This window comes from Oncorhynchus clarkii, chromosome 20, assembly GCF_045791955.1.
Source record: "Oncorhynchus clarkii lewisi isolate Uvic-CL-2024 chromosome 20, UVic_Ocla_1.0, whole genome shotgun sequence".
NCBI lineage: Eukaryota > Metazoa > Chordata > Actinopteri > Salmoniformes > Salmonidae > Oncorhynchus > Oncorhynchus clarkii.
In genome coordinates, this window is record NC_092166.1 from 14049000 (window position 1) to 14064328 (window position 15329).

The 15329-nt window shown below is 43.4% G+C and overlaps 1 protein-coding gene across 1 annotated transcript; it reads left to right on the top strand.

Annotated features, from left to right (window-relative positions):
* Positions 1–438: 438 nt before the first annotated feature.
* On the top strand, positions 439–14765 carry LOC139375960 (segment polarity protein dishevelled homolog DVL-3-like). The gene is made up of 15 exons (XM_071117948.1): positions 439–978; positions 3682–3751; positions 5784–5905; positions 8222–8334; positions 8630–8762; positions 8881–8971; positions 9065–9134; positions 9328–9467; positions 9699–9775; positions 11612–11679; positions 11822–11971; positions 12256–12387; positions 12580–12747; positions 12852–13073; positions 13580–14765. Exons 1-15 carry the CDS (start codon positions 818–820, stop codon positions 13948–13950), a joined length of 2088 nt encoding a protein of 695 aa, XP_070974049.1. The 5' UTR covers positions 439–817; the 3' UTR covers positions 13951–14765.
* The last annotated feature ends 564 nt before the right edge of the window (positions 14766–15329 follow it).

The window sequence follows — 15329 nt, forward strand, 5'->3', positions numbered from 1 at the left end:
TTTGGGAACAGAAAGCTGTTTTGAGATCAAATTAATTATAAATTAAATTATAAAATGTTCAGAATATCGGCCAAAATCCATCTCTTTCCATCTTCTCCCACTGCTGGCCAGTGGGCTTCCTCCAAATTTATGCTACACATTTATACATCCAGTGAAATATCTGTCTCGACATTGTTCTATCTGTGGTGTAGCTACATACAATTTAGCATTGACTCGTGAAACCTCTAACTTGCAGAGACTTAAACATTTATACATTCGTTTATGGACTCTGGGGAAGTAGAAAACGGGTTTAATTGCCAAAATCCCGAAGTAAGGTTATTCCTTGAAAAACCATTGCGATTATTTTTCTTTCCTCCTCTCCGGTAGAGGGAGCACGTTTATTTTAGGGTTGGTGGTTGTTTGTTGTAGACTGCATTCTGAACTCAGGAGGAAGGATTCTTCGTGTTTATTCAACAAAGTAACTGCCAGCTAGCGTGAACAACGACTGCCTAAATTCACATTTAGTCAAGATTGGAATGTAGATACATTTGGTAGGTTGCGCCCTTTCAAATTGGTAACATAATATCCGGGTACATAATAGTCTTTGTCTGGCTGAATTTTTTTGGAGCAAGGTGCTTCTAAATAGCTAGCTAATACTAGCTAACGTTAGGTTGCTACAGTAGCGAGTTAAAAGGATTCAAAATAACAACTGGTAGCCTGCCGGCTGGCCAGAAAGCCGGGGGAATCACCGCAGCACCGCGGGGAGCCGAGGCCCGAAAGGGAGCCTTCCAGGACCGCGGCTTGATGTACCCTGCCTGCCTCGCCCCAGCAGCCCACAATGGGGGAGACCAAAGTCATATATCACCTCGACGACCAGGAAACACCTTACCTGGTCAAATTGGCAGTGCCCGCGGACAGGGTCACACTTGCAGACTTCAAAAATGTTCTGAAGAAACCGAACTACAAGTTCTTCTTCAAATCTATGGATGACGATTTTGGGTGAGCATTATTAGCATCTAAACAGTCTGTTACGGGAACGTTAACTATTCTTTCACAATTAAATTATAATTTGTCAAAACGGGTTGGCTAACGTTAGCTAATCAACGTTTTCATTGTAATCATGGCTTGAGTTTGTTATTCCTTTGTTTAACGTTATTCGTCGCTTTAAAAAAAATCTTATTACACAGTTAACGTTAGTTAGCTAGCTATTGTAACCGTTATATATTTGAGCTAACTAACGTTCAAATTATTTATGAAACTAGACAACATTGTCAATTTTCCTATTGCACAAGATTCAAGTATGGATAATTGAGAGGTGGGCTATCTAGTTACCTATCGGTTGTATAATAGCCAGTAAAGTGAAGTGGCTAACATCAGGGAGAAGGCCAACAGACCAGGTTAATGGTCTATTCTCTCCTGCTGTTGTTGTCAAAAAAAGGGACGCAGTAGACTGGTTGGTTGGACATTACGGTCGGTCACTTACTCGGGAATGCGCTGCTGTTGTTCACTAGCAAGTTTACAAGCCAGCCCTTTGCGTGTGAAATGGTAAAGGAAATCATTCCATGTCCCATTAGTCACTGAAAATGGCCTTAAACTTATCAGTAAGGTGATTTGGATAGCTCTTGTGTTCCTTCAGAGCGTTTGGATGTTTCAAAATACAGTGCATGTCAGAAATGGGTAACATCAGTGTTGAATACTTTCGTTGAGTAAAATGTAAAAAAGTGAAACCTCAATGGCCTGTTTTATAGAGAATGGCTTAGGTCTAACTGTCTATCCGGACGGTGGGGAACTCCCAAAGGGCTTTGCCAGATTGAGCTCCTGGTAGAAGTCCAACTCTTCAGATTGAGGGTCAGGACAGGTTATGTATTTGATCTCAAACCGGTCTGCAATGGGACTGAATGCACCACTGAGATGCAGTGCATTGGGAAAGTATTCAGACCCCTTCACCTTTTCCACATTTTGTTACACTACAGCCTTATTGTAAAAAATGTCCTCATCAATCTACACACAATACCCCATAATGACAAATCCAAAACAGGTTTTTAGACATGTTTGCCAAAAAATAAAAATGATATAAACATAAATACCTTATTTACATAAGTATTCAGACCTGTTGCTATAAGACTTGAAATTGAGCTCAGGTGCATCCTGTTTCTATTGATCATCCTTGAGATGTTTCTACAACTTGATTGGAGTCCACCTGTGGTAATTTAAAATGATTGAATATGATTTGGAAAAGCACACACCTGTCTATATAAGGTCCCACAGTTGACAGTGCATGTCAGAGCAAAAACCAAGCCATGAGGTCAAAGGAATTGTCCACGGAGCCCCAAGACAGGATTGTGTTGGTGCACAGATATGGGGAAGGTTACCAAAACATTCCTGAAGTGTTGAAGGACCCCAATGGTCACTCTGATAGAGTTCCAGGGTTCCTTTGTGGAGATGGGAGAGTCTTCCAGAAGGACAACCATCTCTGCAGCACTCCACCAATCAGGCCTTAATGGTAGAGTGGCCAGACGGAAGTCACTCCTCAGTAGAATGCACATGACAGCCCGCTTGGAATTTGCCTAAAAGCACCTAAAGGACTTTGACCATGATAAACAAGATTTTCTGGTCTGATGAAACCAAGATTGAACTCTTTGGCCTGAATGCCAAGCACCTCTCATCACCTGGCCAATACCATCCCTACTGTGAAGCATGCTGTGGGGTTGTTTTTCAGTGGCACGAAATGGGAGACCGGGTCGAGGGAAAGATCTACGGAGCAAAGTACATAGAGATCCTTGATGAAATCCTGCTCCACTCACGACCTCAGACTGGGGTAAAGGTTCCCCTTTCAACAGGACAACGACCTGTTGTCTCTACCCTAAGCACACAGCCAAGAGAGTGGCTTCGGGTCAAGTCTCTGAATGTCCTTGAGTGGACCAGCCAGAGCCCGGACTTGAACCCGATCGAACATCTCTGGAGAGACCTGAAAATAGCTGTGCAGTGACGCTCCCCATCTAACCTGACAAAGCTTGAGAGGATCTGCAGAGAAGAATGGGAGAAACTCCCCAAATACAGGTGTGCCAAGCTTGTAGTGTCATACCCAAGAAGTCTCGAGGCTGCCAAAGGTGCTTCAACAAAGTACTAAGTAAAGGGTCTGAATACTTATGTAAATGTAATATTTGTTTATTTTTTATAAATGTCTAACAGTTTTTGTTTTGTCATTTATGAGGTATTGTGTTTGTGTAGATTTATGAGATGTTTATTTTTTGGATCCATTTTAGAATATTGCTGTAATGTAACAAAGTTAAGGGGTCTGAATAGTTTCCAAATGCACTGTGTATATGTATCTATGTTCGGCCTGCTAAATAATGTGCTCTATTGACACCAGGCTAAATTGGAATTTGGCACTGCAGGTTTGTTTCGCACACGACGCACACATTGTTAAAAATCAAAGCTTAGTAATTGAACTAGCTAGCGCGGTAATTTAACAAATTGAGACTTAGATCTTGGCACATATGTTTCTACCATGGGGTGAATTATTAGAATGTCTTTTGTGGGTTTGGCCTAAAGCAGCAAATTATTAAAATTAAAATAAATGTTTTAGACTGTTGGTTTTCCTGTTGTTGGCTGGGAGTGTTTCACCCTAGTGTCAGTGCATTCTTTACCAGCATTTGTGTACACATGTTGAGTAAATGTTGTTCTCTCTTTTTCTCGCAGGGTGGTGAAAGAAGAGATATCTGATGACAATGCCAAACTCCCTTGTTTTAATGGTCGTGTGGTATCTTGGGTAAGCACACACACACCACCTTTGTCTTAAGTGTTTGTCAATGACACCCATCTGTTGTGGCTGCTATTGACTCCGAACATCACTCTGTCTCTGGGGAGGAGCATCACTCATTTGTTTGATAATATCATTATTACTAGGGCCGGGACGATACCAGTATTGCGATACTCATTAGTATTGTGGCAAGGAAACAACACAAAGCATAATTAACTTAAGAAAACAGCCCTAATGTTGGAAACAAACAACATTATGTTGTCCTCCAGGGTCAAATCTATTTATTTTTTCTAGCTATAGCACACAATATTATATACTGAACAAAAATAGAAACTCAACTTGTAAAGTGTTGGTTTCATGAGCTGAAATAAAAGATCCCAGAAATTTTCCATACACACAGGAAGCTTATTTCTCTTAAATTTTGTTCGCACATTTGTATACATCCCTATTAGTGAGCATTTCTCCTTTGCCAGGATAATTCATGCACCTGACAGGTATGGCATATCAAGAAGCTGATTAAACAGCATGATCATTACACAGGTGCACCTTATGCTGGGGACAGTAAAAGGCCATTCTAAAATTGCAGTTTCGTCACACAGCACAATGCAACAATGTCTCAATTTTGAACGAGCGTGCAATGGGCATGCTGACTGCAGGAATGTCCACCATAGCTGTTACCAGAAAATTGAATGTTTATTTCTCTACCATAAGCTGCCTCCAACATTCCTTTAGAGAATTTGTCACTGTGCCCAATTGGCCTCGCAACCGCAGCCCACATGTAACCACACCAACCCAGGATCTTCACACCAGGCTTCTTAAAAATAAAAAATATATTTTTTTAATTATATTTTATTAAGACATGCAGTCTACTTGCAGTGAAGACGCTCAACATTTTCACCTGTGGGATATTCTGAGACCAGCCACTCGTACAGCTGATGAAACTGAGGAAACTCGTTCTAATTGGCTGGGCCTGGCTCTCCAGTGTGTATTCCTGGCTCCCAAATGGATGGACCTATGCCTGCCCAGTCATGTAAATTCCATAGATTAGGGCCTAAAATGTATATTTAAATTGACAGATTTTCTTATGAGCTGTAACTCAGTAAAATTGTTGAAATTGTTCAATGTTGCGTTTTTAGATTTTTGTTAAGTATACATAGAGCAGGGGATTTAAAAGACCAAAGAGTTTAATCTTCTTCGTGTTTTCATTTTTGCCATTGAAAAAAATATCGCAATACTGGTATCGTCCCGGCCCTAATTACACACACGCGCGCTGTTTCTCATTCTCTTTACTTCTCGTCAATCTTTTTAGCTATCTTCCGAATACACACTTGTTGTTTGTCTCCAACTCATACATTCTCAGTACACACAGACCAGTGTGTGTCTTCATGACTGAGATGTTTTTCTGCACCTCCTTGCTTGTCCTCTTTTTCTCAATTGAGTTCTGATTAAGACAAACTGAAATCACAGGATCATAGACATCACTCTCAAATAAAGAACTTCACTGCACCTAATGAGAAGATTAAATCACAGAGAGTGGCAAAAGAAAGTGAGGAGTGAAAGGGTGGTTTGTTTAAGAAGGAAATGGTGTGTGTACTGAGAAATTAGTTTTGGAGACATTAACAACTAGTGTAGGGTTCCCCAACTGACACCCCCGGGTGGTTTAATTTGGCCCCCCAAGTTTTCTTATCCCCTTGTTGGACATAAGACTGTACAAACACCAGGAAATCAGCTCCAAATGATTTTAATTTAAGAAATCTGTTCCCAAGTATATTCCCACGTGATTGTATACAAATGTAAGCAGGGTTTGAAATGATTGTTTTAGTCAAACATATGTTTGGGCTTTTTGCAGTCAATTTTCAGTCAACAAATTATTAGTAATTATTTTCCAGTGTATGTCTGTTTGTTGCCTCTCTGCTTGGTCTTTGGGGCTACAGGCCTGGTTTGCTGTAAAACGCATTTCTAAAAATAGCTGTATAGTGAATGCAAATAATTTGAGGGTGCATGATTGTTGGGGTCTCATCGTTGGTCTCTCTGTCCTCAGCTGGTGTCAGGGGACGGTGCTCACTCAGACGGGGGCTCGGTGGTTGAGAGTTTGTTGGAGCTGCCGCCACCCCCCCTGGAGAGGACAGGGGGCATCGGGGACTCCAGACCACCATCCTACCAGTTAGTTGTGTGTGTGTGCCTGTTCAGATGTATGCGCAATGTACTGTTGTGACTTTACTTTCATTAATCTGATGACTGTTATTTATCTAATCAACTATGTTTATTTGTTACCCGATTTTTAAAGTAATCATGTAACAATTAACTCATTAGGAATTTGGGCACCACGAAAGTTACCATGTCCCAAATTATACTGTAAAGGTCTTTAGCTATCACCTCCATAAACAGTCAACGGATGAATCATAACCTCGTATCATATCATCATTCTGAACAGTCGTACCCTCCTGCATCTGCAAAAAACCCAGCCTTATGATTCAGTACTTACACAAGTTAGTTTAATTATTTATTTACTAGCTAACTACAGGATAAACATACACACTTAATGCATTAGAAACGGGTCCCTAGTGGACTGACTCAATATGGCGGCTTGTTACAAAGGAGATGGAGACCGATAGGCTAGCCAGCCGTGTCGATGGTTCCCATTGGTGATGAGAGTAATAGAATACGGTGATTTGAGAAGAGTAGTAGAATGCTCCCACATAAGTTCACTTTTCTAGATACTTAGGATGGCTAATCAGCCATACCAGTGATTGTCCCTGAGGTGACTACCTTGTTGAGATTTCAGAGTTCGATCCACTTTGGAAGGTGTGCTGCAGCTCAACGCCTCTCTGGTTTCATATGTTAATTCTCACTCAAGGGGGTGGTGACTACTCACTTGTACAAAGTTATAGAAATAATTTCCTCTTATAGTTTTTAAGATCACATCCCTCTCTTAACAAAAACACTCTGTTTGTCCTATTTCATACACCATGTAGAGGATGGACACTTTGTACATGTAGTATGTAGACTTTCCAAGTTACAGTATTTCCTTTATAACAATATTTAATGACGTCACAAAATGACAACCAAAATGACATTATTATTATTCTTAAGATCGCCTCTGACCATCCCCCACGTTCTATGTTAGAGATGTTGTTCCAGTATTTGCTCTAGGATGTTTTAGAGTTTTGTCGAGAACCTCTGTGAAACAAAGGTACACTCCTGTGTGAATTTGGAGAGGGAGACAGCTGTTAGTTCTAATCCTTGATTTACAGCAGGGTATGAGCTTTCAACCCCCCACCACCAGTTCCCTCCTCCCCCCTCTGTAGGTGAGAGAGGGTTTGGTTGATGTCACCCAATGCAAAGCTGATCTGACCCATCTGAATCATCACAGTACAGTCATGACAGCACATCTATTTGACTGTTATTTTTTTGGTTGTGTGTGTGTAAGAGAAGTTGTATGTGTGCTTGTGAATAAGTGTGTTTTTGTCTCTCTCCAAGACTCTGTATATGTCTTAGGGTGTGTTTGTAAAATCACCCTAAAGTGTCAGAGTGCACTCTGGGCCCATTCATAAATTCACAGCGTTTCGTTCTTGGTGCGGTCAGAGTGCACACTGGACACTCTGACCGAGGTGGACATTGTGAAGTTTAGAACACTCGGAACAACGACAGTCAAGCGCCCAAGCTAACTGGCTAAAGGTGGCAATTTAAAAAAAAATATATATATTATTTTTTAACCTTTTATTTAACAGTTGAGAACAAATTCTTATTTACAATGACGGCCTACCGGGGAACAGTGGGTTAACTGCCTTGTTCAGGGGCAGAAGGGCAGATTTTTACCTTGTCAGCTCAGGGATTTGATCCAGCAACCTTTCGGTTACTGGCCCAACGCTAACTGTAAAACCTACTAGCTTCCAGACAAAATGAAAGAACATCATATAATCGCTTGACTCCTAAGTCTACTTTGATATGATGGTATCAATATTTGTGCATAAAGGTGTTTCCACCTCCATTTCTCGCATAATTATTTGTCGAACGAACAAATTACCTGATGGCATGTACAATTTTTACCGGAACTTCCTGTTTCCCATCATAGCTATTGTGATTTTTCTTTAAAATACGGTATGACTTTACTCACATAAACAGTGGATAGAAACGTGCTTACTGGCCACAAATGTATTTTTTGCCAATGTTTACTTAAGCCTGCCATAACAACCAAGTTTATGGTGTTTGTCATTTCCTAAATTATTCTGTGCTCTAGCTCTATCAAACCAGCTCTGAAGTCGGTGTAGATTGACAGGGTGAATTTACAAATAATGTTTTTGTGCTTCTAACATCTGCCTAAAAACTATGACAACCGTGAGCACAACTTTTTGCTCAATGGAATAATTATTACTTTTGTGACACGCCACTCTTTTCTCTCTCCCCCTCTGACCTGCTCTCAATTTCTCTCCCCTCCCTCATCCCTTTCTCCATTCGTTTCGCCATGTCGCACTGCAGTGGGAAGGCCACAGGTGGACGAGACTCGTTGGACAACGAGACTGAGACGGGCTCAATGGTGTCCCAGAGGAGAGAGAGGGAGCGACCGCGCCGGAAACCCACTCACCAGCCTGGTCTGAGAGCAGTCTGTCCCCTCCACTCCTCTCTTTAGTCACTCACTCAGCATCTCTCTTCCACTCCTCTTTGACATACTCTCTTAACTCTACTGTCCACTTCCTAGAGGAAGATGTGACAAATGACAGTTTTTGGATAAGCTTGGTGGATTATGCACCTATCAAGGGGCAGTGGGAAGCTATTACCACCATTTTAACCGATCCATCCTTTATAGTTATCCAAACTACATGACGTTCCTAGGGCCTGGGCCTATAGCGTGAGGCCTTTCGCTGAGTGCCGTGTCGCCCCCTGCAGGTGGGAGGAACGGTTACTCGCGAGTGGGCCGAGGGGCTGAGCTGAGCCAATATGACAGCTGCTCGTCCTTCATGAGCAGTGAGCTGGAGTCCACCAGCTGCTTCGACTCTGAGGACGACGACGCCACCAGCCGGTGAGGCCCTCCACCTAACCGTCATGCAACGTTTGTCTAACCTCCACTTTCTTGCCTCCTTCCAGTGGGAACCTTTGCCTTATGTATACTGTGACCCTTTTGGGCTTTCTCCTCCCAGCTTCAGCAGTTCCACAGAGCAGAGCTCCTCTCGCCTGATGAGGCGACACCGCCGGCGCCGGCGGAAACCCAAAACGTCCAACATGGAAAGGGTGAGATGGGCGGACACGCACACAGTATTTTGATATGTAAATTACCTTACGTCTTTCGTCACGCTTCTTTGTCTACCCGCTCCTTCTTTGTAGTCTTCATCCTTCAGCAGCATCACAGACTCCACCATGTCTCTGAACATCATCACTGTCACACTAAACATGGGTAAGTATTTCTGTTGCTGTATTTCTCACTTTTCCTGATAAATTGTAATAAAACTTTGGATAGTCCTCTCTGTTCGTAGTTCTCAAAGCGTTTTTTGACAAACTGGAATATTAACTAATTAACTACAAATATGAAGTAGAGATCCTACACTGTCTCAATGTGCCTCCTCTATCTCTATCTTTCTATCTTGTAGAGAAGTATAACTTTCTGGGCATCAGCATCGTGGGGCAAAGCAATGAGAGGGGAGACGGAGGCATCTACATCGGCTCCATCATGAAAGGAGGGGCTGTGGCTGCAGACGGACGCATTGAGCCCGGAGACATGCTGCTGCAGGTGTGTCTGTGACTCCAGAAATATGTGGCCCCCATTCAACATTGGAGCAGGGTGATCAAGTAGTTGTATTCAGGGTTGAGTTCATGATGCATTAAATGGAAGAAAATGGACTGAAACAGGGTGGAACTACCTGAATATGTCCAATAAGAAATGCTTGTTTTGCTACAATTTCCTACGGTGAAACCTAATGCGTACCAACCAGATCAGACATTGTCTCCTCACTCCTAACAGGTGAACGACATCAACTTTGAGAATATGAACAACGACGATGCGGTTCGAGTGCTGAGGGACATCGTACACAAGCCAGGGTGATTCTCTCACACACACACACCTGTGTTCTTTCACATGCACATTTACAAACACACACAAGTTGCAACCACAGTCTTAGGACATAGAAAGAATGTTGTATTTTATACTTTCACTTTCTTTGGTATTGTATTCGGTCTGTAAAAAGACAGGTGTAAGTTTAGCAGCTTTGCCTTATACAGTGGGACAAAAGTTTTTAGTCAGCCACCAATTGTGCAAGTTCTCCCACTTAAAAAGATGAGAGGCCTGTAATTTTCAACATAGGTACACTTCAACTATGACAGACAAAATGAGAAGAAAAACATTTCCAGAAAATCACATTGTAGGATTTTTAATGACTTTATTTGCAAATTATGGTGGAAAATAAGTATTTGGTCACCTACAAACAAGCAAGATTTCTGGTTCTCACAGACCTGTAACTTCTTCTTTAAGAGGCTCCTCTGTCCTCCACTCGTTACCTGTATTAATGGCACCTGTTTGAACTTGTTATCAGTATAAAAGACCAGTCCACAACCTCAAACAGTCACACTCCAAACTCCACTATGGCCAAGACCAAAGAGCTGTCAAAGGACACCAGAAACAAAATTGTAGACCTGCACCAGGCTGGTGCAGACTGAATCTGCAATAGGTAAGCAGCTTGGTTTGAAGAAATCAACTGTGGGAGCAATTATTAGGAAATGGAAGACATACAAGACCACTGATAATCTCCCTCGATCTGGGGCTCCACGCAAGATCTCACCCCGTGGGGTCAAAATGATCACAAGAACGGTGAGCAAAAATCCCAGAACCACACGGGGGGACCTAGTGATTGACCTGCAGAGAGCTGGGACCAAAGTAACAAAGCCTACCATCAGTAACACACTACGCCGCCAGGGACTCAAATCCTGCAGTGCCAGACGTGTCCCCCTGCTTAAGCCAGTACATGTCCAGGCCCGTCTGAAGTTTGCTAGAGAGCATTTGGATGATCCAGAAGAAGATTGGGAGAATATATGGTATGGTCAGATGAAACCAAAATATAACTTTTTGGTAAAAACTCAACTCGTTGTGTTTGGAGGACAAAGAATGCTGAGTTGCATCCAAAGAACACCATACCTACTGTAAAGCCTGGGGGTGGAAACATCATGCTTTGGGGCTGTTTTTCTACAAAGGGACTAGGACGACTGATCCGTGTAAAGGAAAGATTGAATGGGGCCATGTATCGTGAGATTTTGAGTGAAAACCTCCATCAGCAAGGGCATTGAAGATGAAACGTGGCTGGGTCTTTCAGCATGACAATGATCCCAAACACACCGCCCGGGCAACGAAGGAGTGGCTTCGTAAGAAGCATTTCAAGGTCCTGGAGTGGCCTAGCCAGTCTCCAGATCTCAACCCCATAGAAAATCTTTGGAGGGAGTTGAAAGTCCGTGTTGCCCAGCAACAGCCCCAAAACATCACTGCTCTAGAGGAGATCTGCATGGAGGAATGGGCCAAAATACCAGCAACAGTGTGTGAAAACCATGTGAAGACTTACAGAAAACGTTTGACCTCTGTCATTGCCAACAAAGGGTATATAACAAAGTATTGAGAGAACTTTTGTTATTGACCAAATACTTATTTTCCACCATAATTTGCAAATAAATTCATAAAAAATCCTACAATGTGATTTTCTGGATTTTTTTTCTCATTTTGTCTGTCATAGTTGAAGTGTACCTATGATGAAAATTACAGGCCTCTCATCTTTTTAAGTGGGAGAACTTGCACAATTGGTGGCTGACTAAATACTTTTTTGCCCCACTCTATATGTGTGTTGTGTGCATAGCCAGCTCTGTGTTAAGTATGTGTGTGAACTCTGTTTACAGTCCCATCACTCTGACTGTGGCTAAGTGCTGGGACCCCAACCCCCGGAGCTGCTTTGCTCTGCCTAGAAGTGAGTATTCTCCTCCTGTGTCTTCCTCATGCAACACACAACTCAAAATATGTTAATGTTTGTGAATATTTGTGGTGGTTTTATGAATGGTTTTGTGATATCTGTGTACTATATCCCTCTAACCCCCTTTTTCTCCCACCAGGTGAGCCGATCCGGCCCATTGACCCTGCTGCGTGGGTGTCCCACACTGCAGCTATGACGGGGGTGTACCCTGCCTATGGCATGAGCCCCTCGATGACCACGGTCACCTCCACCAGCTCCTCCATCAGCAGCTCCATCCCTGAGACTGAGCGTGAGTCACACATACACCTGGGTTCCATCAAAACTCATGGAAACACTCTAAAATACCTCTTGTTTTTATTGCGTCATGAAGCAATCAACAGTCTAGTATGTGAACGAGATCCTAATGTGATGCCTTTTAAGTTCTATTAATCTTTGAAAGGAACCCACAACTGTCATACTGGGGAAAACCTGCATCCTAACTAAAGAGTCCCACTGTCCTATTCTAAACCTGTAAGCCATGGTAACTACCCTGGCTAAACCCAGTAACCCACACCTCCCATTTGCTCCTCACAGGCTTCGACGATTTCCACTTGTCCATCCACAGCGACATGGCAACCGTTGCCAAGGCCATGGCTTCCCCGGAGTCGGGCCTGGAGGTGCGAGACAGGATGTGGCTAAAGATCACCATCGCCAATGCCTTTATTGGTACGCTCACTCTTTTCCTCTACCTCTCTCTCTATCTACCCCTCTGTCTGTCTTCCTGTTCTCCGGTTTTTCACTTTCTCATTTAGTCTAGATGTCTGTCTTTTTTCTCTGTGTTCTTACTTTCTTTTTTGCAGGTTAATTGCCATTGAATGTGTATGTTTGTGTCGAGACTCATTGTGTGTGTCTTCCCAGGCTCAGATGTCGTGGACTGGCTCTTCCATCACGTGGAGGGCTTCTCGGACCGCAGGGAAGCCAGGAAGTACGCCAGTAACCTGCTCAAGGCCGGCTACATCCGCCACACCGTCAACAAGATCACCTTCTCCGAGCAATGTTACTACATCTTCGGAGACCTTTGTGGCAGTGAGTGTTTTCAGTAGATCCTCATATTTCCTAGTTTGAAAACAACCCCTAGTCTGAAACTACAACATTTATGTTCTTGACCTCTCTCTGTGTCTCTCTCTCAGACATGGCCCACTTGTCTCTGCAAGACCACGACGGCTCCAGTGGAGGGGCGTCGGACCAGGACACCCTGCCCCCTCTGCCCCACCCTGGGGCGGCCCCCTGGCCCATGGCCCTGCCCTACCAGTTCCCCATCGCCCACCCCTACAACCCCCAGCCCCAACCCGACCTGCCCCAGGGCTTCCCGGGAGTAGGGGCGGGCAGCGCTGGCAGCCAGCACAGCGACGGTGAGGAAAGCTGTGACTCACCAGCAGAATTCAGTCAAACCCAGACACAGAGAGATGGGGAACTAGTTTCAGTTAACCAACACTACAGCCCAGGACAATGCAACACTTTGAGTTAACACACATTGTAAAAAATAATTAAACTGCATCATAATACAATCGTAACAATATTTCCTGTTGATTTAAAAGCTATTGAGCTATTTATCTGGCGCATTTGAACTTATTGGCCAGTCAATATCAATGATATGTGTTGGCCCCGGCATGAATCAGCACTACCATGCCTGACTTGTGCGTAAATAAATTATATAGAAAAACCTCAAAAGGAGATTTTAAGATGATACAGGAGTGTTGCTCTAATAGATAAATTAATTTGAATATATCTACAAGTCATGCACGCAGCAAAGCCAGAACGTACACACGGTCAATCATATAAAACATTTGCAGTCATGTATGAAGGACAAATAGTTGGATGTTCACACACTTTGTTTGTTTTCCTCCCCTGACTCCAGGCAGCAGCGGCTCCAACTGCAGTAAGGCCGAGGGCAGAGGTGGCGCCGGGGGCTCCAACAAGTCGGGTGGTAGTGGCAGTGAGTCAGAGATCAGGAGCCATCGGGCCCCCAGTGAGCGCTCTGTGGCCCCTAGCGAGCGCAGCACCCGCAGTTCCTACAGCCATCGAAGCGCCCACTCACTGTCCTACGGCCCAGGCTTGGTCTATGCCCCCCCAGGCCTGCCCCCTCAGCCCCTCCACCTGGCCACAGCTGCCCCTGGAGCACCCCCAGGCCGAGAGCTGGCCAACGTTACCCCAGAGCTCACCGGCTCCCGCCAGTCCCTGCGCATAGCCGTCGGCAACTCTGGCGAGTTCTTTGTTGATGTCATGTGACGCAGGTCATGTCATAGGCACACCACAAAATGGTGGATAGGAATTGTTTTGTTTAGTGCTGAGAGGGACAGACAGGAGGAGGAGGTCTCTAGGAAATCATTGTTGGGGTCAATTCCATTTCCTTTTTGAATTGGCGGAATTAAAATGTAATTGAGCCCAACCCTGCTGGAAATGTCCTCTTGCTCTTCTGCTCTACTTTCTTCAGTGAAGAAACCCCCCGTCAGTTTCCTCCCTGTGAGGCGAGTTGTGTTTGGGTCGTGACCGGGAGGGAGGCCGGGGAAACAGCTGAGGATGACTCGGCGCTTTTCTACATGGATGTTTTGAATTTGTTGTTTTGTCTTTCCTCTCCTTATCTGCACGTCCTCTGTCCCCCCCAACCCCAGTCCATCAGAGACAAAGGTTAAAAAAAGCTTCCTCCCTCCCTACATACTTTCTTTCACCTATAATGGTCCCTTAACAACCGATTTATGTTTGCAAACTGAAAGAAATAGAAAATTAACACTAATCTTAAATTGACTTTTATTTGTATGACTTTGTTTGACTATGAAAATGTAGTGCAAGAGACTTGATGCCCTTTCTGTTCTCTTGTGTTTGTCATAGCTGGTTGCAGATACATGTAGTTTATTTTTCAACACTTAACATGAGCTTCCAGTTTAGACTCATTGTTAAAGTATATTTGTCTGTTAACCAGAGGTATATTTGTGTCTCTGTCTTGCGATAATGTACAGTGGAGAGAGAAAAGGTTTTCTTACCAACTCACTACTCTTTTATTGAGAAATGTGTTTTTATTTATAAATATAGTTTTATGACTTTAATGTGTTGTTTTGTGTGTGTCAAGAAACCTGGGGAAGGACATTATTTGTGTGTGTATATTTAAGCTTCTTTTTAACTGGTTGATCCACTGCATCAAAAATCTTCCAAATGTAAAGGTCTGGATAGGACACTTTATGAAGGGAAAATGCTAAGGGAGCATGACCTGATCATGCAGTTCCAGGATACATGTTTTGAGATGAAGTTGGTAGGACTGCTGTAGCATCAAATCAAATTCTATTAGTCACGAATACAACAGGCCTTACAATGAAATGCTTACTTACGAGCCCCAAACCAACAATGCAGTTTCAAAAAAAATAATAATAAGGTTAAGAATAAAAGTAACAAGTAATTAAAGGGCGGCAGTAAAATAACAATAGCGAGACTATATACAGGGGGTACTGATACAGAGTCCATGTGTGGGGGCACTGGTTAGTTGAGGTAATATGTACATGTAGGTAGTGTTATTAAAGTGACTATGTGTAGTTGACAACAGAGAGAAGCAGTGGTGTAAAGGGGGGTACTGTCTGGGTCTGGGTATAGCCATTTGCCTAGATGTTCAGGAGTCT

Excerpts from the sequence above, each read along its gene's own strand:
- LOC139375960 (XM_071117948.1), top strand. The coding sequence starts at position 818 with ATGGGGGAGACCAAAGTCATATATCACCTCGACGACCAGGAAACACCT. Across the intron at positions 8,972-9,064 it reads AAACGTCCAACATGGAAAGG|TCTTCATCCTTCAGCAGCAT; the intron begins GTGAGATGGGCG and ends CCTTCTTTGTAG. Across the intron at positions 9,135-9,327 it reads CACTGTCACACTAAACATGG|AGAAGTATAACTTTCTGGGC; the intron begins GTAAGTATTTCT and ends TCTATCTTGTAG.